We start from the raw sequence: 20758 nt of genomic DNA, 5'->3' as shown, positions 1-20758 counted from the left end.
TGTGTTTTCTCTGTCTGTCTCTGTTCCCCCTTCTCTCTTTGTCTCTATCTCCTTCTGTCTCTTCTCTGTCTCTCTGTGTCTCTCTCTTTGTGTCTCTTTCTCTCTGTGTCTCTTCTCTGTCTCTCTCTCTTTGTGTCTCTTTCTCTATGTGTCTCTCACCTACCCCCCTCTCTCTGTCACTGTCACACTTGCTCTTTTTACTTTTTTCCTTTAAAAAACTGAACTCAGCAAACACCAAATAAAACAAGCGTTTCCATAAACATTATAGAACAGGAGGGGATCACATACAACAGTATGGATCTCTGTCATGTACAGCTTGCTTGTCTTAGTAGGTATATAGTAAGTGAACTTTATTACAAGTTACAATTGTATGACATAACTTTCAAAGCTGTCTTGCTTATCTGGAATTCCTTCTGGCTTTTATTCTGTTCTGATTTTATTTTTGAAACCCTATTATAGTCCTGACTTTACCTCCCATCCCACTTCCTAATTGAAAAAAAAGTAAAAACTTTGTAATAAATATGCAAAGTCAAGCAAAACAAATTCCCACATTGATCCTGTCCAAAAACATGTGTCCCATTCTGTGCCTGAGGCAGGCAACATGGCTCATCATCAGTCCTCTGGAATCATGCGTGGCTCATCAGAGCATTAGAGTGCTTGAGTCTTTCAGAGTTATTTTTCTTTACATTACTGTTGTCATTATGTAAATGGTTTTCTGCTGGTTCTGCTTAGGAGGTGTCTCCTTAGCTCTCTTTCTGAGGGCTAAAGCTTGCTCTTCCTATTCTCACTGCATTCAGTTTGGTCAATCTTTGTAATTGTTTATAAGAACAATTATTCATAATTTTTATGGCACCTCTAGGTTTTCAAAACATTTTCCTTACAATAAACTTCTAACATAGTTAGTGCAGACATCTTTATCTCTGGTTTAGGGGAGAGGAAACTTGACCAAGATCACACAGATATAAGAAGCAGAGCAGGGATTTAAAACCAATCCCTTTGACTTAAACCCCATGTTGGTTCTGCCCTAACACAAGATGACTGCTGCCAACTGATCAGTAATATCTCTTGGCTCTAAAATGCGAGGCTTCTGTGACTTTCCATGCATCTCTCAATGACCGGCATGTGGATTTCCTGTGGCAAATGTTGACTCCCAAGTTGGCATCACCTTTCTACCCAATCTACTTTAGAACTACTTTCCTTTGAATTCAGTGAATAAAAATTAATGTTAATGGTAGGCTAAGCAGAGCATAATTATGGAGATAAAAGGCTAGTTCCAAAATCTAATTAAAAATACTTTCTTGGATTATGTCTACCACTGCTTTCCCTCTATGACCGTTTATTCCATCACTGGGCCCAAAAGACCCAGCCAGGCATGCAATGGCTGATTTCAGAGTCTGGCCTCTAATAAGAGGGATGAGGCTAATTTTCTTGTACTTTTTGGTTCTTTATATCCATACGCCAGTACACTAAAGAAAATGACTTAAACCTTTGGCTAGACTCATATCTCCCCAAGATGGAGAGTAGAAAGGTACTCAGTGTGCAATATAAATCAGGTATGGGACAGTTATTTACTTACTCAGCGATTAGTCAATCAAAAAGTATTAATTAAGCTCCTACTATATGCTAAGCCCTGTGCTAAGTGCTAGGGATACAAATACAAAAAATGAAAAAATCTGTACCTAAAAGGATCTTATATTTTAATGTGGAATGTATATGTATATATGTACATGTGTTTGTGTATTTACACATATACACATATAGGGAGAGAGAATATAAATATAAAATTAAAAATACAGACTCAGTTTTGTCAATAAGTATTTATTAAGTATTTATCATGGGCAGGCACTGTGCCAAGTGCTAGGGATGCAAAGAAGGACTAAAGATAGTCCCTACCCCGAAGGAGTTTACAGTCTAATGGGGAAGACAACATGCAAACAAATATATACAAATAAGTTATATACAGGATAAATTGCAGAAGCTTCCAGGAGAAGGTGGCATTTTCAAAGTATTAGATAAATACAAGGTAGTTTGGGAGGGAGGACAGTAGAAGTTGGAGGAATTAGGAAGGGCTTTATGCAAAAGATAGTTCTTGAATTGCATTTCAAAGGAAGAGAGGGACTCTGTGAGATGGAGGTTAGGTTTGCCAGTACTAAGGCTCGGAGAGAAGAGATGTAAATGGGATGCAGTTTAGCTAGATCACTAAGTACATGAGCAGAAATAATGTGTGATGAGGCTGGAAGGATAGGTTAAGGCCAGGCCATATAGGGTGAGGACCTGCTGCCTCAAGGCCACATGGACCTCAACCTGTGGCCTTGAGGCCGTATGTGGCCCTCTAGGTCCTCAAGTGTGGCCCTTTGACTGAATCTAAAGTTCACAAAGTTTGAGGGCCACATATAGCCTCAAGGCTACAGGTTCCCCACCCGTGGAGCCCTTTGCTTCCTTATCCTAACATTGATCTTTCCCTGCCAAACCTCAGCTTTGGATTATGCCAGCCATATTTGTTCCCACACACATGCTGCTGAATGAAGCTAGAGAAAATCATGAAACCATGCTGACTGGGTCCACTACAAATTTGTATTACATAATTTAATTTACATAAATTTGGTGAGGGGCCTCAATAGGCCCCTCATTGTAGCAAGGCAGTTTTTTTTTTTTTACACCTCCCTAATGTATTCACTCTCCCACTCACCACAGTGGCTTTTTCAAACCTTTTTATTCCTCCTCAAACCACTCCCTCTCCTCCCATCCTCTCAGCTGAGAATCTTGCCTCATATTTCACCAAAAAAAATTGAGAACATTTACCAAGAGCTTCCCATTCTTCCCTCCTCCTCCTCCTCATCTCACATGAAGATATGGTCCCTCTCCATGCTTAGGCAAACTCTCCATGCACAAGGGATTACATCCCACCCCTTCTTCTCTAGCAGATTGCACTCCCTATCATACCACTCTCTCTAATCTTTGCCTTCTCCCTGTCTGCTGTTTCCCCACCGCCTCCAAACATGCCCATCACTCCCACATCCTCAGAAAACTCTTTTGGCCCATCTATTTCTTCTAACTGCTGTCCTTATCTCTCCTCCCTTTCTTGGCTAAACTCCTTGAGAAGGCAGTCTACAATCCACATCTCCTCTTCCTTTCCTCTCATTCTTAATTCTTTGTAGTCTGGCTTCTGACCTCATCATTTAACTGAAACCGCTAACTCCACAGTCACCAATGACCTCTTAAACACTAAATCCAATAGCCTTTTCTCAATACACGTCCTTCCTGACTTCTCCGTAGCCTTTGGTGCTGTCAACCACCTTCTTCTCCTTAATACTCTCTTCCCTCTGGGTTTTTGCAACACTTAATTTCTTTTGGTTCTACTTGTATTTATCTGACTGATCCTTCTCCGTCTCCTTTTCTGGATCTTCATCTAGGTCTCATCTAATAATGGTGAGTGCCCCCTGAGGCTCCATCCGGGACTGCCTTCACTTTTCTGTACAAACTATCTTTCTTGGTGACCTCGTCAACCCCCATGGATTCATTGTCATCTCTATGCTGATGATTCTCCAATCTTCTCATCCAGCCATAACTTCTCTGCTGACCTCCTGTCTCACATCTCCAGCTACCTATTGGCTATCTAGAACTGGATAATATCCTGCAGACATCTTGTACTCAATGTGTCACAAACTGAAATCTCCCCTCTCCAAACACTCCCCACTTCCAAACTTCCCTGTTACTGTTGCAGATACTGCTACCCTCCTAGTCACCAACCTAGATATCATCCTTGCCTCCTCTCTCCCACACCCATACCCATAGGCAATCTGTTTGCCAGGTCCTAGTGATTTTGCCTTCATAAACATCTCTCATATACCACCCCCTTCTGTCCTCTGACATGGCAGCTACCTGATGCAAGCCCTCATCACCTCATGCCCAGACTATCACCATAGCCTCTTGATTGGTCTCCCTACTTCAAGTCTCTGCCCACTGCAGTCAGATGTCAGACCAATCTTCCTAAAGCCCAAGTCTGACCCATCATGCCTCTATCCAGTAAACTCCAATGGCCTCCTATCAACTCCTGGATGAAATATAAAATCCTCTGTCTGACATTCAAAGCCCTTTATAACCTGAACTCCTCCTACTTTCCCAGTCATCTTACACCTTACTCCCACACAAACACCTCATGTACTCTGTATGATTCCACCATACACTGGGCTCCTTGTGAATCCCTGCGCAAGATACAGACTCCAGGCATTTTCACTGCTAAGGAGCCATTTTACTCTTCTGCATGGCTCTGCAAAATAAAATAATTCCCTTCAGAATCGTATCTTCTGATAAGCCTGGCTGAGGGTTGAGCTCCTCTCCCTGTCGGTGATATCTTTCCCTACCTACAATCAGTTCCACCAAAGAGACCCAGGATCACTAGGCTTCTCCAACTCAACAGCTTGTCTCTAAGGTCAGGCACAACCACCTCAGGATCACTGTTCGGTTAGCCATACTTACTGAGACACAAACTGTCCAAGGCAAGCAGGGAGAGCATGGTCCAAGTTCCACCTTGCTAGCCAAGTACCTGTTCAAGCTGCCACATGGATGTAGTCACCATGTGGCCAGGATGGGGCAAAGGAAGGGTCACTTCCCCACTCCTGACTAAACAAGATTGAATGGTCCTGGCACAATGTGTTGCTGGAAAGAGAAGTCTAAGGGTGGAACCTCCCTTTCAGTGATCAGTTGAGTCCATGGTTCTTCTTGCTCAGCCACCAGTAAAGGGATTGTGTCTGTTGAGATTGTGCTGACTTCAATGCCATTTTTCTATCTACCATACCATACTGCCTCACAAACCTAAACAGAATCCTATAAAACAGTACAAGTCAACCACAGATTTTAATTCTATGTTCTCATTAATTCACAAAGAGCATGCCTTCAGTATTTTATTTGGAGCTTGGGAGTCAATCTTTTACGTCCAAGGATATCAGAGAGAGTTGTTGTGTCTGGTTGTCCAGTGACATCTCCATTCCGTAGCTGAGCCCCTTTCCTTGCTGACAAAAGGCTGAGAGGCCTAGTATAGAATCCCAGCTCCCACCCTAAGTGGCCATGTCACTGTGGACAAGTCATCGAGCTTCTATTTCCTTATCTCTAAAATAAGGTTCCTAATTCTTGTGCGGTCTGCTTCACAGGGTTGTTAGAATGGAAAGTGCTTTGTAAACCTTAAAACGTAAGCTATGAGAAGTTGTTATGGTGCACTAAATTTCTCAGAAGCCTCAACAGAAATGCTACAAATTCAGAAAGCCTTCTCTTAGAAGCTCATGGCCCATGGTGAAATGCTGTGGGAAAATATTCCAACTCTCAAACCCTGTTTGGGTATATTCACGTTAAAAATCAATATACTTGGCAATTGGTGTTTACTCACATAATGAAATTAATTTCCTTTTGCTTACTTATTTCTCCTGTGTGACTCTAGTCCTAGAATAGTTAAGAAGAAACAGATGGAAGAAATTTCCCCCCCCCCCAGAGATTAGCATAATAGGAAGAAGTACTGAATAGGTCTATTTATTTTTCTTGCTAAAGCAAGATTTTGCAAAAATCATCAAACCAATTAATCAATAAATATTTATTAAGCACCTATTTGGTCACAGGTTGCATTCTGGATTCTCTGGGATATGTAAAGAAGATCCCTGCCATCAACAAACTTACAAATAACATTATGTTGCTGAGACTTGGGTTGTGGAAATAAAACCTGTCCAAATGGACCTTCCTGCCCTTGACACATGAACGAGCTTGTCTCAAAGCCCAGCAGTCACAGTTCTCTCGTGTAGGGCCAAATCTCAGTCAGGGTTGTTCAAGATTTACTTGACACAATATGACATAGGACTCTATCCCAATAAATAATCACTTTTCCTCCCATTAAAAGCTGTGCGTGTTTTGAAAACTGAAGGTGGTTTTATCTGAGGGGTTTCTCTGTAGTTGCAGTACTTCTGTTGAGAGAAGATAGAAACTAAAACAAAGGGGACCCCCTTTGTTATTGCCCCTGAACCTATTCCTTTAGTTTCTATCTCAAAGCTGCAGTAATCCTTTTGTAGACATCTGCATGGTCTCTGATTGCACCCGGTAAAAATTAGTTTCACTCATGAAAATAAGTATTCAGAGCAAGTACAAGTAAAAGGGCACTGGACTTGGAACCAGGGCAGATGCATGTTCAGACCCTATCGCTGACAAGGACCAGAGGTGTGACCATGGGTAAGTCACGTAGCCTCTTTGACACTTGTCTGTGAAATGGGAGCCATAATAGCTGCTCCCTGTCAGGATCAAACCAGATATGGTGTATAAAGCATTTTGTAAATTTGTGAGTGCTCTGTAAGTGTCCATTAAAATTACATTGCAGAAGTCATGCACGGTGGAATCTAGCGCTCATGAGTACTGTGCTATCGTCATCACAATAATGAGCTTCATTAGAGCCATGAATGGCCCACAGTCTTTCTTTCTCCCATAGTACCCACAGCACCAGCTCGTAGCAGGCGTTCGATCAATATGAATAAATAAAAGAAAAATGACCTGTTATGTGTGTGACAAACTCCAGCGATGCAGATAGTAACCTAATTTTAACAAGTATATAGTCCCACTGCTATACGGGTACATACCTCCAAAAAAGCCTTCCTCCTAATATAATGTTCTGCAGTTAATAAATGATTGCTGAGTGTTGAAGGAGGGCAATTGGAATAAGAAGTAAAAGACTTATTGTCCCCTGGGTCCCTCCTAAATTAAAGCATGTAATATACATTCAGGAAAAAAATCTAAGGACTCAAACACAAGTCTCTTTCTTAATGGTTTGCATGGATTCGAAGACTGCTTTCATTAGTTTCATACAGTCAGACTAATGAGAAGTTCCCTGTTTTGAGTTGCTTCTTAGAATTGGGACCCAGAGCTGCCAGGGCATTGCTCAGACAGAATAAGCCACCATCTTGAAAAAATTCACAAGTGTGTGGCAAAAAGGAAGGAGAGAAGGAAGAAAAATCAACCAAGAGACCAGCTGTTGAACCAATGGTTAGAAGTTCAAAAGGGAAAGATAAAGGCTTCACAAAAGGGAAATACAGTTCTTCCATACAAGAAAGGTTTAGCTTGGAAAGTAATGGGTTACCATCATTCTCATCATTGGGCGTGTTCAAGTGGAGCCTGGATGACCATTCTTTCAGAGTTGTTACAGAAGAGATTGATGTTCAAAGAGAAGCATGCCAGACTGAATGATCACTGGGATCCTTCCAGCTGTGAGTTTCTGTAATTTTGTTGTTTAAAGCTCCAAGGGACATTGGAGAAACTAGTCCAACCTCCTCATCTTAGAATGAAAACATGACATGCCCAAGGTTACACAAGGTAGGAAATGACAGAGCCAGGATTTGAACCTAGGTCTTCTGATGACCATTGTTATGTTTTCCTATAATCATACCATTATGTGTAAATACTAGCTTATATTTAAATAGTATATTGAGGTTTATGAAGCAGTTTCCTCACAACTATATGAGTTATGTAGTTCAGGTCCTAGTCTGCCTGTTTTACATAAGGAGAAACTGAGGCACAGAGGAGCTCAATGAGTTGCTTATGGTCACACAACTAGTAAGTGTCAGAATTGACATTTGAACCCAGGACATCTGACTTCAAGTCCAAAGCTCTTTACTACATTACACTGCCTTCCAGGGCTGAGTGATTCAGTGCAGTCTTCCTGAAATTTCTGAGTAAAGACGAAACTTATTATAAGGAGATTTCTTTTTTTAAACCTCCAAAAATACTCTAGTCTACTATCTATAAGGTTTTAACCTTCTTGGGGAAGGTAAAATATGTGTCTGTATCTGCACACAAACACAGGTGTAGATATGAGGGAGGAGCTTGTAATCTGCACACACCTCGAACTCAGTTAATATGGTCATAGAAGGCCCAGAATTTAATCATCATGTGTTAGTGAGGTGCTAAAGTGATGGCATAGATGTGTCTGTGACCTGATCCCTTGATGAGATGTGAACACCTGTCTGATTGTAACTGGAAGGGAATGATAGATTGGCTGAGCAAACAAATTAGCCACAGCTATAAGGGAGTTAAACACCTAAGCATGGAAGAATTTCAGCAGCTACAGAATTGGAGATAGTGCAAAACAAGAACTGCCTGGGGTGGGGGTGGGGAGTGGTGGGGAGGAGAAAAGAATTGGACTTTCCTGTACTACCCCACAACAACAATATAGGGTCCCCTTTAAAGGGGAGCCGCTGAATCAATAGAAGATATCTCATCCAGCAGAGAGCAAAGACATACGCTCCAGAGACAGATGCTATTGCAGAGAGATATTCATTCAAGGATTGATTCAATGAATTCAGGGATTTGTCTTTATGAATCATGACCCCTGGCATCAGAGAAGATGGTCAAGCTACGAAAAGGAACAGACCAGCAGAGATGCTGCACCCCAGAGGAATCTGTATTCAGTTTCTACAGAGAAACAGGACTTTCAGGCCCTGCAGTACCTGGAGTTGTATTGACTTTGCGCAAATTTATATCCTACACACACACGTGTCATTTAGTTTAGGGCCAGTCCTTCCATGGACACTGTGTATATTTGTGGGAGAGTACGTTCCAAGTTTATTGGGGAATATTTTACAATTTTTATTTACTATGCCATCTTACTAAATGCCTTTGTTAGGAGTTAGTTGAGTCTGCTGGTATGACCCAAAGGTAAGTACACTGGATGGGAGCTCATGAGCAATTTGGATAAGGAGTTCAAACCCACAGAATTACCCCCTAGAACCTCCAACCTGCGAGTGAGTTGGTGGAGTGAGCCTAGATGGGGTGCTACAGAGTGATACAGAACACCCATGCAATGTATAATTCCCTCTGTGTTTCTGAAATCTTTGCAGTGTGGACCCCTATTTCTACCACTTAAAACTAACCAACAAGGGACGCCGATTCCACCAGCTGTTCTGGATGAATGACGGTTTCAATCACTGTCAGAAACAAAAAAGGTCAACCACATCCATTGACAGTTCCATGGTCCTGAGCAATTCACAGGCCTCAGAACCCAGTGGTCCTGTGTTTCAGGTTCACCCTGTCAGAATGGAGCTAAGCCCCGGCCAAACATCCGAATTGGTGTTGGAAGGATTTTCTCCTACTCCTAAGGTAAAAAAACAAAAGACTAACAGTGAAAGTCTTTTACTTTCCTCCCCAATAAAGCAGCTATTTCTTAAGGAAAGCCCCTTGATATTTAGCTTGGAAAATTAATTTCTAATTAATTAATTTAGCTAATAATAAAGAAAGCATTTCTTTGAAGGATTGGTTTGGAGCTATGACTTACCACAGCAGCCCCAATCACCTTCATTACTCAGCCCTGCTGTGTTTCTATAGTTACCATCAACCCTGCTTCGAAATGTCCATTAAGGAAGTGTCTGACTCCTGGAGTCAGCAATCGATTACTGAATCATGTGAACTATTAGGAGGATTCCGGTTGGTGGGACATCTGTTGCTGTTGTTGTTGTTTGTCCTTCAGAGAGGACCATGACATCAGGGAGGTGATACCCTGACTTGCAAGTAGATTGGGTTTAAGTGAGGGAGGGCTGTGCAAAGTCACCAGCCTCACTTTCTCCTCCAGAGCCATCTGGGACCAGTGGCCGGATACAGATCAGGAGGACTGGGAATGGCCCTCTGGGGGGGGGATATCTAGCTTTTAGCTAAAGCTATTGATCCATCCATTTCTCCTATCATACTTTACAATATAAGATTAAAGGTAACTGAAAGGAAGACACATTCATTGTGTTACATATACAGAGTTAAAAACTAATAATGTTTCACATGTCTATAGCATTCTACTATACATTAAACACTTTTACTAACAACCCTGACAAGTATGTAAAACAGATGAAGAAGATAAGGCTAAGGGGCTAAACTCTGACAAAAAAGAAATACTCGAGCGCAACTTTTAGAAAATACTGTCTGATGAGATTTCTTGTTCTAGTCAACACCTTTTATTAGTTTGGCTTAGGGATCAAGTGGCAACTAAATGGAAGGTTTGCCCATTTCTGGCTGTTGTTATCAAGCCTCAATCTTGTATACAGGTAGTCAAAGAAAGACTGGTGTGCTATGCCATCATAGGAGGAAACATAAGGAAGACACAGATCATGACAGTCAACATCATCTGCGAGTTCATCGCACCCATTATACAGCTCTCAACCAAGCAGATCATTTATCACCTGGAGAAGGTCAGTACCTGGGTTAATGTGTATATACCAATTGCCATCCATCATTTTTAGACATAATTTTTTATTTTGGAAAACAAAACATAATAATGCATTAATGCAAAACCTATACCTTGAAATTGTTCTGAAGCCTCAACCTGATAAAATTAATATCTTATACCAGAATATACAACCCCTCTGGTATGTAAACTCTTATGAAAATTACATTTAGAATATTGTTAATGAAAACTAGTAAAATCAAAAGATCCCACTTTCACTAGAAATGTCTCTTTTCAATCATTTTGTCCTTATTAGACTAAAACATAATAAACAGCATGTAGATTTACTCTCTGGAACTATTGATGCTTTTGAGAATTATTCACATGCACTTTTTGGACCAGTACTGTAGGCTATCTTCACATCTTCTTTCACTGCTTAGTTGTTTCAGTCGTGTCTAGCTCCTTATCACCCCATTCGGAGTTTTCTTGGCAGAGACACTGGAGGGGTTTGCCATTTCCTTCTTAAGCTCGTTTTACAGATGAGGAGACTGAGGCAAACAGGGCCAAGTGACTTGCCCAGGATCACACAGATAGTAAGTGCCTGAGGCCAGATTGGAACTCATGTCCTCCTGACTCCAGTACCTCCAATGTACCATCCAGCTGCCCTTTCTATTTTCTTCAGAAGCCTTCCCCAACCCCTTTTAATGCCGGTGACTTCCCTCTATTAATTATTTCCTATTATTCTACATATAGCTTGCTTTGTGTATATTTATTTGCTTGTTCTTTCTCCCATTAGATTGTAAGCTTCTTGAGGCCAGAAAGTATCTTTTGCTTCTTTTTGTAACCCCAGCACTTAGCACAGTGCCTGGTACACAGTAAGTGCTTGATAAATGTTTATGCCCAGCAGAAGGAGCAGATGAGAACAGTGTATTCCAATAACCATGAAGGTGGCTGATTCCGGTGACGTGGAGTGTTTAGAGTCTGGTCAGACATTGAAGATGCCAAGGTCATCCACCACATCCCAGGTCATCGCCACTTATCCTGACTGTTGTCCTACCATTGGACTTTGATGACTGGAAAAGAGAATGAGGCTGATGACTTTGTGCAACCCTGCATCACTTAAACTAATTTATCCACAAGCCAAGACATCACCCATGCTATCATTGTTCCTCTTTGAAAATGAAGGACAAACAACATTAATTGATTAATTGAATTTGGCCTAGTCCAGCAGGTTCACAAGTTTTTTTCCTTTTTAAAAAAATTCAACAGGCACTAGTGAGTCATAAAATCTAATTAAAACTTTTAATAATTGACAAATACATAATAAAGGAACAAGAAGAATGTAGAATACTCCCCTTCCAAAGTCACTGAAATAGCTACTAAAAGGAGCAAGCAGAAGGCCATTCAAGTTCAGGAAAATATTTGTGACAACCTTCCTTATCCTTAGGCTAGTCTTTTGTAAATTAAACCATTGGCTGTGCCACACAACAGCCATTGGGCTGGCCAGGGCCACAATAGGTGCAACAGCCCCAAGAGTGTGCCGGAGATCTCACTACATCCCCCCCTCACCCTTGGTAAGGAGTACTAAAAAATTTATGGTGGTTTTTTCACCTGAAACAATGTCAAAACATCCCTGAAACTAGGAGAGTAGCTTAAAATAAAAATAAGAAATTTTAAAAAACAATGTAAATCTTTTTTAAAGTAGGAAAATTGTGTAAAGGCAGTACCAAGTTTGGGTCCTTTAGAGACTTCTACTGTGGGGCTACCATCTTCTTTGGAAGCTGGATAAAGACTTACCTTATACCTTCATCCAAAGATATAAATCCCTACCAAATAGGTCAAAGTATCTTCTTTCCTTCCAGTAAAATTAAAAATAAGTTTATGTCTCCTATATCGTTAAAAAGTAACCCTCTCCCAATAATTCTGCCCCTTGTTCCCCAAAACCCTTATTGGGAAGGAGCTGTCCAAACCATCCAAGGGGAAACAAAATCTGCCGGTTACGAGTAGTCTAAGCCATTTCCCTGGGTTGTTCGGGCCCTTCTGAGCGGGCAGAACCCTTGAGTCCTAAGAAATCCTGGACTCTTGTTGCTGCTGTTCAGTCTTTTCAGGCATGTCTGACTCTTCGTGATCCCATCTGGGACTTTCTTGGCAAAGATGCTTGAGTGATTTGCCATTTCCTTCTCTAGCTCATTTTACAGATGAGGAAACTGAGGCAAATAGAGTTAACTGACTGGCCAGGATCACATAGCTAGTGTCTGAGGCCAGATTTTATCTCAGGAAGATGAGTCTTCTTGACTCCAGGCCCGACACTCTATCCACTGCACCACCTAGTTGCCCAGTCAATTGTATGGGGGCAAAAATTCTATTGTAGAATATTACTTGTGAAAGCCTACCTATTCTTTTTAATACCCTAACCCTAACCCTAACCCTCATCAGGGACACCTTCCTTGAAAATTTAGATTATCTTAATAATAAATTATATCACTGAAGAAGCAATTACTATTTTTATCTTTGTCAATAATAGGGTTTGAGAGCTTTCCCCCAGGCTCTTGCCCTCTCTTCCTACTTCAAATATCTTCAGCACCCATCCCTCAATGCCTTGACAATTGTGTCACTTCCACAAAGAACATCATTTGTGTATACTTGGTCTGGTCCAGCTGTTTTCCCAAATTTCATTTTCTTCGTTACTATGTCCAAGGTCATCCAGGTAATAGGTGGCAGATCTGGTATTTGAACCCAGGATTTCTGACTCCAAATCCAAGATTCTTTCCGCCATGTGTCTTTGAGCAGAACCTTCCAAGTCTCCTTTTGGTTCAGGAAATCAATCAGTAGCCAGTAGGCATCGATTCAGTACTTACTTGGTGTCAGGTGCTGTGTCTTAGGCACTGGGGATACGTTCATACGGGGGAAGAGCATGGATGAGGTCCCTGCAAAGGAAACCAGAAAGTGTCCGTTCAGTGCTTAGGAAGAAACAAAGAAGCACCAGAAAAGCTCAGAGAGGGGAGACTGTTCAGAGGAAGTGGGCGGCCAAATGCTGAAGACAGTCCAAGAAGAATAAAGAAGAAGAAATGGCTACCAATTAAGAGACCTTGCAGAAGGTAATTTCTTTTGAATAGTGGAGACAGAAGCTAGACTGAAAGGGGCAGAGATATGAAAGGGGTACAGATATGGATGCAGCAAGCATAGACAGCTTCTCCTAGGAGTTTGACAGTGAAAAAGAGGAGAGACACAGTGGGGTGATTATAGATCCAAATGAAAGGGTTTGGAGGTTTTGTTTGTTTTTAGGGATGGAGAAGGCTTGGACATGACTGAATGTAGCAGGGAAGAAGTCAGAGGACAAGGAGAGGCTAGAAATTAGGTTGAGAGATGGGACAATGTCAGGGGTGGGCTCCCAGATGTGGGAGACCATGGGTTCAAGGGCATAAACAGAGAGATTGGCATCAGCAAGAAGGGCTCTTTCTCTTAGGCTGGCGCACAGGGGAAGAGGAGGGAAGGGAGGGCAAGGAGATGTAAGGGGGCAAAGCAGATGGGCGAGGGAGCTCAGGACAGATGGCCTCACTCTTTACATTGAAACACGTGGTGTTCTCCTTTGGCAGGGCAAGGAAAGGAGTGGTGGAAGAGGCAGTTTGAGAAAAGGAAGGTGGATTTTTTTTGTATAGGATTGCTCTATTTGTGACTGTCCCATTTCTCTTTAAGAATCCAAAAACATTACTGCAAGCTAAACAAGGATGTATTTACTTACCCTGGCAGCTCCTTCAAGGAGCAGAAATGACCAGAGCTAACACTAAAGGTACCTCTTCCATTTCTGGGCAGACCAACACCACAGGCTGTAAATTAATCTGGGTGCACAGAAACAGAAAGCAGACTATTGCCAACAGCCATGCCACCGCCGTATGATATATTTTTCTGAGGTAACTCAGTGGCAGCTAGAGGGGCACAGTGGATGGAGTCAGGAAGACCCAAGTTTGGATCCTGCCTTGGATACTTGCTGGCTCTGTGACCTTGGACAAACCCTTTTTTCAGGCTCAGTTCTCTCATCTGTAAAATGGGGAGAATCATAACAGCTGCCTCCCAGGGTTGCCATGAAGATCAAATAATATATATATGCCCAGTTCTTTGCATGCCTTTGAGTATATACTGACGGGTAGGTGGCACAGTGGGTAAGAGGGTTGGACTGGAGTCAGGATGATAAAATTCTAATCTTGCTTCAGACACTCACTGTGTGATCCTAGGCAAGTCACTTAACCTCTCTTTGCCTCAGTTTCTGTAACTACAAAATGGGGATAATAATAACCCCTGCTTCCTAGGGCTCTTGGAAGGATCAAATGGGATATCGTCTGTACAGTGCTTTGCCAGTGCTAAAGCACTCTATAAAATGCTAACTATTAATAGAAGCCACCTAAGTGCTAGCTATCATCATCATCATCATCATTAACACCACCATATACACCATTATAATAATAATACATTATTCTGTGATGTACAGTCTGGTTCATGGCTGTGGAACTGTACAACAAGCTTATAAGGAGTTAAAGGGACCATGTGCCTGCATCACAACCATGCAAGGCAGTAGCTTGCCAGTCATGTGGCATCCCTAGACTTGGATAAGGCTTACCAGAGGCAGAGTAGATACCTTCCTCCACAGCCAGCTCTTCTTCTCCAGAGTAATCTCTACCAGCACTGACCAATGAGTAGCGCCTTCCCTGACTAAATTCTCCTGTCACCCAGTCTTCCAGTTTTGAGTTGGAGTCTGCATCTTTGGCTTTTGCTATGTGGTGACAAAACCCAAGCCTAGTCCAGGATTGCCAGCCAAAGCTTTAGTCAAAAAGTAAGATGAAGAAATTCTTGAGAAAATACTCTGAGTTTGATTGCAACCATCATGTGGAAAATGAACAACTTTTTCAAGTAGCAGAGAGCCAGCTGGGGTAACAGGGTCATCCTGAAAAGATCTGAGCATAGCCGTTACCAGAGGATCAGTCAGCATCAGGACTGGTTCAGCACTGGAACAGCGGACAGAGCCAAAGATCAGAAAGTTGAAAGGCATTGTACAATCTTTATAGCTAAGTAAGGGAAGGATTATTGATAATATTTAAGGTGGAGAAGCCCTGTTGTTGGTACCAGTAGAGCTCATTATACTGGCCTATTTCAGATCAGGAAGATGTGAGTTTGTATACCCTGTGTCTGTGACCCTGAGCAAGTCAGTTAACCTCTGTTTGCCTCAGTTTCCTCAACTGAAAAATGGGCATAATAACACCTACCTCCAAGGGTTATTGTGAGACTCAAAAGACACAATATTTGTAGAGCCCTCAGTATAGCACCTCATACATAAGAGGCTCTTAATACATAATAGGCACCTCATACATAAGAGGCGCTTAATAAATGTTTCTTCTTTCCTTCCTTCTATGTTCTCAGTAAGTGTTTGATGGCTCACGGGGCAATCCAAAACCATAGAATAAGACCCAGGTGAGCACACAGGAGATGGGAAGGGTGTCACTGCCTTCATCATTGCTCACTCTCTTCCCTTCAAACCCCACTTTCTACTCCGTGAAGCCTTTCCTGATCCTTCCCTCCATCCCGAACAATCCTGCATTTTATTTGAATTCATTCTGTCCATACGTGCGTGTATAGGCACAAGTTGTCTTTCCCACAAGAGCACGAGTTCTTAAGATGAGAGACTTTCACTTTGTCCCCTTCTCTTCAGCCCCTAGCGGAGGACCTGACATACAGCATGTATTTAATAAATGTTTACAGAGGCTCAATGATCTGGGTTTGCTAAGATCTCACTTCACCAACACAGGGGTATGACTGGTCTTCTCCCAGGAGACTGTCAGGAAAGCATCTGAGGCGTGTGTGTGTGTGTGTGTGTATACATATGAGTCTAGACATACACAGACACGTTATCTATCTCTCTATCTACCTCTTCATGTTCCCTCCCCTGGTGCTTGATATCTCATGGCAGGACTTAGTTCCATGCCTATGTGAAAAGAGGTCCGTGTTCTCCCATCCCTCAGACTCACAGCCTAGGAGTCTTCCTGGATTCCTGACAGTCTCTCATGCCCCACCCATATCAATAGGATACCAAGGCCTGTCAGTTTCACCTTTGCAGCATCTCTCACACATGCCTCTTCTCTCCTCTGACACGGCCACTGTGCTAATGCAGACTCTTATCACCTCCTTCCCCCATTATCGTCAAAGCTGCTGGGGGTAGGGTTCTTCCTGCCTCAGGTCTCTTCCCAGTCTAATCCGTCCTCCACTCAGCTGGCAAAGCAATCTTCCTAAAGCACAGGTCTGATCATGTCAACCCCCTACTCAATAAACTCCAGGGGCCCCTATTCCCTCCGGGAGCAAATACAAAATGCTCTGTTTGACATTCAAAGCATTTCATAACCAATCTAACTACCTTTCCAGTCTGCTTCCACCTCACTCCTCATCACATACTTGGCACTGGCCTCTTGGCTCTTCCCATAAGCAAGTCACTCCGATTCTCAGCTCCAGGCATTTTCCCTGGTGGTCCCCCATGCCTGGAATATTCTCCCTCCTTATCTCTTCCTGCTGGCTTCCCTGGCTTCCCTTAAGTCTTTAAGCCTACTAAAGTCTCTGGAATCCCATCTTCAACAGGAAGTCTTTCCCCCATCTCTCCTAGTTCTAGTGCTTTCCTTCTTTTAATTATTTCCTATTTATCCTGTGTATAGCCTCCTTTGTATATATTTGTTTGCTTCTTATCTCTGTCTCTCCCATTAGATTGTAAGCTCCTTGGGGGCAGGGACTGCCTTTTGCCTCTATTTATATCCCCAGTGCTTAGCACAGTGTCTGACACATAGCAAGCACTTAAATGTTTATTGACTGACTGGTTCTTAACACCCTAGAACACCCAAGGCATTTTGGGGAAGAACAGATTTTCAACCATCCTTTTGTAAGGAAAATTCATAGAGGAATCTGCAAGTCATCTGGGGAATCCTGTTACTTGGTTTCCAGTAACAGAACTCCTGAGACAACTTATCCTATTGGTGGTTTCCCCTATATAAATGTGGGCTATTATTTATTGTTATATTTTCTATTCCTGTTATTGAGCTTGTAGCAAATTGTAACTATTAAATTATTCTTTGAGGTAATCTTGGATGATATTCACAGGCAGTGATTTCAGAGATTTTGAGAATGCAGTATTTCCTCTAAATGCAAAGGCTTACTTAACAGATTTCTTTATAGCCCTTAAAGAATGCCTTAGCATGTGTCCAAGATACATCTTTAATCTGCTGTATAAGAGTATGTCTTGGAAGCAGTTCACAGTCCGTTGGAGACCTTTAAAATCCATCCTTTAATGTCGGGTTTGATGAGGGACAGATCTTTGCCATAATGGATTCTGATTTAAGAAATGTCTTTTCATAAGATGAGTTACATCAAGACGAAAACATGACAAAGTGGAGCCCTATAGTTTTCTGAAGACTTAAAATTCTAAATTATTTGAGTAACCTAGGCAAGTAATTTCCTTGAAGGTCTTCAGATAAAGGCTGGATGACCACTACAAGCATGTTATAGTGAGAATTCCTCTTACATACAGATTGAACTTGAGCTGGCTACAGAGGTTGCTACCTACTCTCCAATTCTGTAATTTTGTGAAATCCCTAGGTTTATCACTGCCTTGGGTATCTCATTGTAAAAGTGAAAGAACCAGCTTTCTGGTGACATTATCAGCCCTAGCACAAAGCCTCATGCAGAAACTTTGCCCTGGTGAGGCCCCAGACAAAGTAGTAGAGCAGAAGCAAATTTAAGTGTGTGTTGCAGGGGGAAATGGAGGTGGACAAAACAAAGAGATGCAATTGTAACTCTGGCCTTAGACCAAGTTGGTGGAGCTGGAGCTGAGAGAGGAAAATTCTGCTAGAGACCAGGGACAGCTGCTACCACTCTGTAGTTAGGAGAAGGCAGCTTTCCCTATTATGGCAAACTAAGTAAGATATTGTCCCTTCAAGGATCTCTGACTCACCCCAACACAGATCATGCCCTTTCTCTGACTTAGAAGATAGTTGTTAGGCAATGTCGTGGCCCAAATGGTCATCACCCTTCAGCCAACCTAGTAGTGCTGAGACTCTAAACTTACATAAGCTGGTCCTCATCCTCTAGGTATGGACTTAGAGCCTTTTCAGCTTGGTAGCAACTGCTAGCTTCTGCATTCTAGTGGCATAGCCTTTAGAATCCGGCATTGCCTCCCTGGCATCACAGTCAGACTTTTGTGGAGGTACCTAAGGAAATAAGAGTATAATATTGTACAGCATCATTAAAAATGCTAAATAGCAATTCATTTGAGTTTTAGAAGTAACATTCCAAATCCATTACAATTTAACCCTACTCTACCGTGTGTAAGAAAGGAATGAAGGAGGCAGAAGGGGAAAGGAAATGGATCCCAGATTTGGGACAAGGATCTAAATATTCTTAGACTGCAAAGGCACCATTGACAAAACCCTCTGACAGATTCTGAATTATTCTGCATTGAAAAAAAAGTCATAAAGAGAACTCTGTTGTCCTGTTATCTCTTCCATATGAGAATGGAAACAATGATTTTGACTGGGAAAGTGACCAGCAGTAGCACTTTATCAGTTTGAGCCATTGTTTTCCTCTCTTTACACCTTCATGGCATAGGAATCTTTTTTAAAAATTCATATTTCCTTGCTTAAACATGTACAACTTAATTTTTATCACTAGATAAAATATTGAACAAATAGCGAATTGTGGTCAACACTAGAATCGACCCTTTACCGATTCTGCTTTGCCTTCTTTGATGCATTTCTGTTAAGTATGGTCTAGGCATTACTCTCCCTCCTCATTTCATCCCTCCTTGTTGGATGAACCTTGACTTGGAGTGCCCGATTTCATGAAACATTATTTCTCTTCTCCCTCACCCTTTCTCATCAGTCCTCCAGACATAAGCTAGTTCTGTATCCCTTTCAAGGGATTTCCCCTCACATCCCTCGCTTTTGCTTTTTTCAATGACCCGAATACTAAAGGCTACTTTAGATTCAGCCCCCTCCCTCAAGCATCTTAACATCGACTTCTCCTTGACTTATTTACAGTTAGTTCTGGAATAGCTTATGTAAGTTCATCTCCTTAGTCAATTTTCATATCAAAGTCTCTGCCCTGTTCTGTATTTCTCCTTGGGAAAACAAAGTTTCAGACCTCATTGAAAAAGCATCATTCCTCATCATGGAGTGTGCTCAGTTTTGCAGCATTGGTGACCTTGGGGGCACAGGTCAGTTTCATTAATTTTTCAGTACGTTGCAGTCTGTACTCTTTCAATGAGTAATCAGGAGTAATTCATATTCGTGCTGTTGATAATTGTTGCTTACCCCTGGTGTTTGCAAGACTCTCTCCTTGACTTTGAAGCTCTAGAACTTGGTGACTACATTTCCAGGAGAGTTAAACAGAAGTCCTCCTTACTGGTTTTCCTGTGAATTCTATTGATTCGCATTCTGCCCACTCTGAAATTTTCTCATTTCTCGGTATATGGTACTTAGACTTTATTTCTTTGTATTTTCTGAGACCTGTAATTCCCAGATTTCCTCACTAAGCTCCATCTTCTAGTTCCCTAGCTGATTCAATTTGTACTAGTAGGAAGCCTTCCAGTATTACCATTTTTTAAAAATTGCTTTTTTCTTTTTTTTCTTTCATCTCTGATTTGTTTTTCTGCCAGAGTCACACTCAGTCCTTAGAGAGACCACTGCTTCGTTGAGACTTTTTACTCTCTCTGTTTTACCCCTCCTCATGTTCGTCTTCTTGAATTCACCTTTAAGATTCTTATTTCCAATCTTACATGTACCAGGTATTCCTATATATCTCTTACTGCAATTCAACAGCATTCTGAAGCTTCTTTCAACATGCCCATTTTCTCTTCTAGATATTTGGATGCTGTTGTGGTCTTATTCCTTCTTTATGGAGATCTCTCTTTGCTTTATTTTTATAGTAGCATTTGTCTATTATATTGGGGTCCCTTTATTGCCTATTAATTTTTTTCAGTTTTTCTATTGTCCTTACCTTTTTGCAAACCTTCAACAACCTCGATGCTATGTTTAATTTCTGCTTGCATTTTGTTGGCTATAGGGATATTTAAGGATGAGGATTTTATTATTTTTTATTATTCAGCATCTATTATGTCTTGATATTAAGATTTGTGTGCCACTAAATACATTTTGCCTTCTCATTTTCTGTTCAAGGCGATATGCTCCAACTTTATGATGACATCAACACCCTTATAAAGAACACTCTCCAGTTTCCCCCAATACCAGCTGTTTAATAACTACCATTCATGAGCCATAGAGATGCACCCACATCTGTGTAGCACTGAAAAGGTCATCTCAGAAACCAACAGACAGTCTGTGTCCTGATGTCCCAGTGCTAAAGGTAGAAAATGTTTCCTGCTAAAAATTGGGAGACAAGCAGCCCAGGTAGAGGAGGTCAGTCTGAAATAGGATGGATTGTTTGTATATCGACCCTTCCTCATCACTATTCTCCATATGGCTCTAGGCCAAAGCCAACCAAATGTGACTTTTGTTTTTATCTGGAATATGCCAGATCATCCTTCTGGGAAGGGCACCG

At 41.7% G+C, this 20758-nt stretch overlaps 1 protein-coding gene across 1 annotated transcript in view; it reads left to right on the top strand.

Annotated features, from left to right (window-relative positions):
- The window catches only part of HYDIN (HYDIN axonemal central pair apparatus protein), a 455510-nt gene that overhangs the window by 213699 nt on the left and 221053 nt on the right, over nt 1-20758 (top strand). Inside the window, exons 19-20 of the mRNA XM_036750079.1 lie at nt 8865-9123; nt 10056-10199. Coding sequence (XP_036605974.1) covers nt 8865-9123; nt 10056-10199 — 403 coding nt within the window. The remainder of the gene's footprint in view (nt 1-8864; nt 9124-10055; nt 10200-20758) is intronic.

Source organism: Trichosurus vulpecula, chromosome 3 (genome assembly GCF_011100635.1).
Source record: "Trichosurus vulpecula isolate mTriVul1 chromosome 3, mTriVul1.pri, whole genome shotgun sequence".
Lineage (NCBI taxonomy): Eukaryota > Metazoa > Chordata > Mammalia > Diprotodontia > Phalangeridae > Trichosurus > Trichosurus vulpecula.
This window is presented reverse-complemented; position numbering and strand designations above follow the sequence as displayed.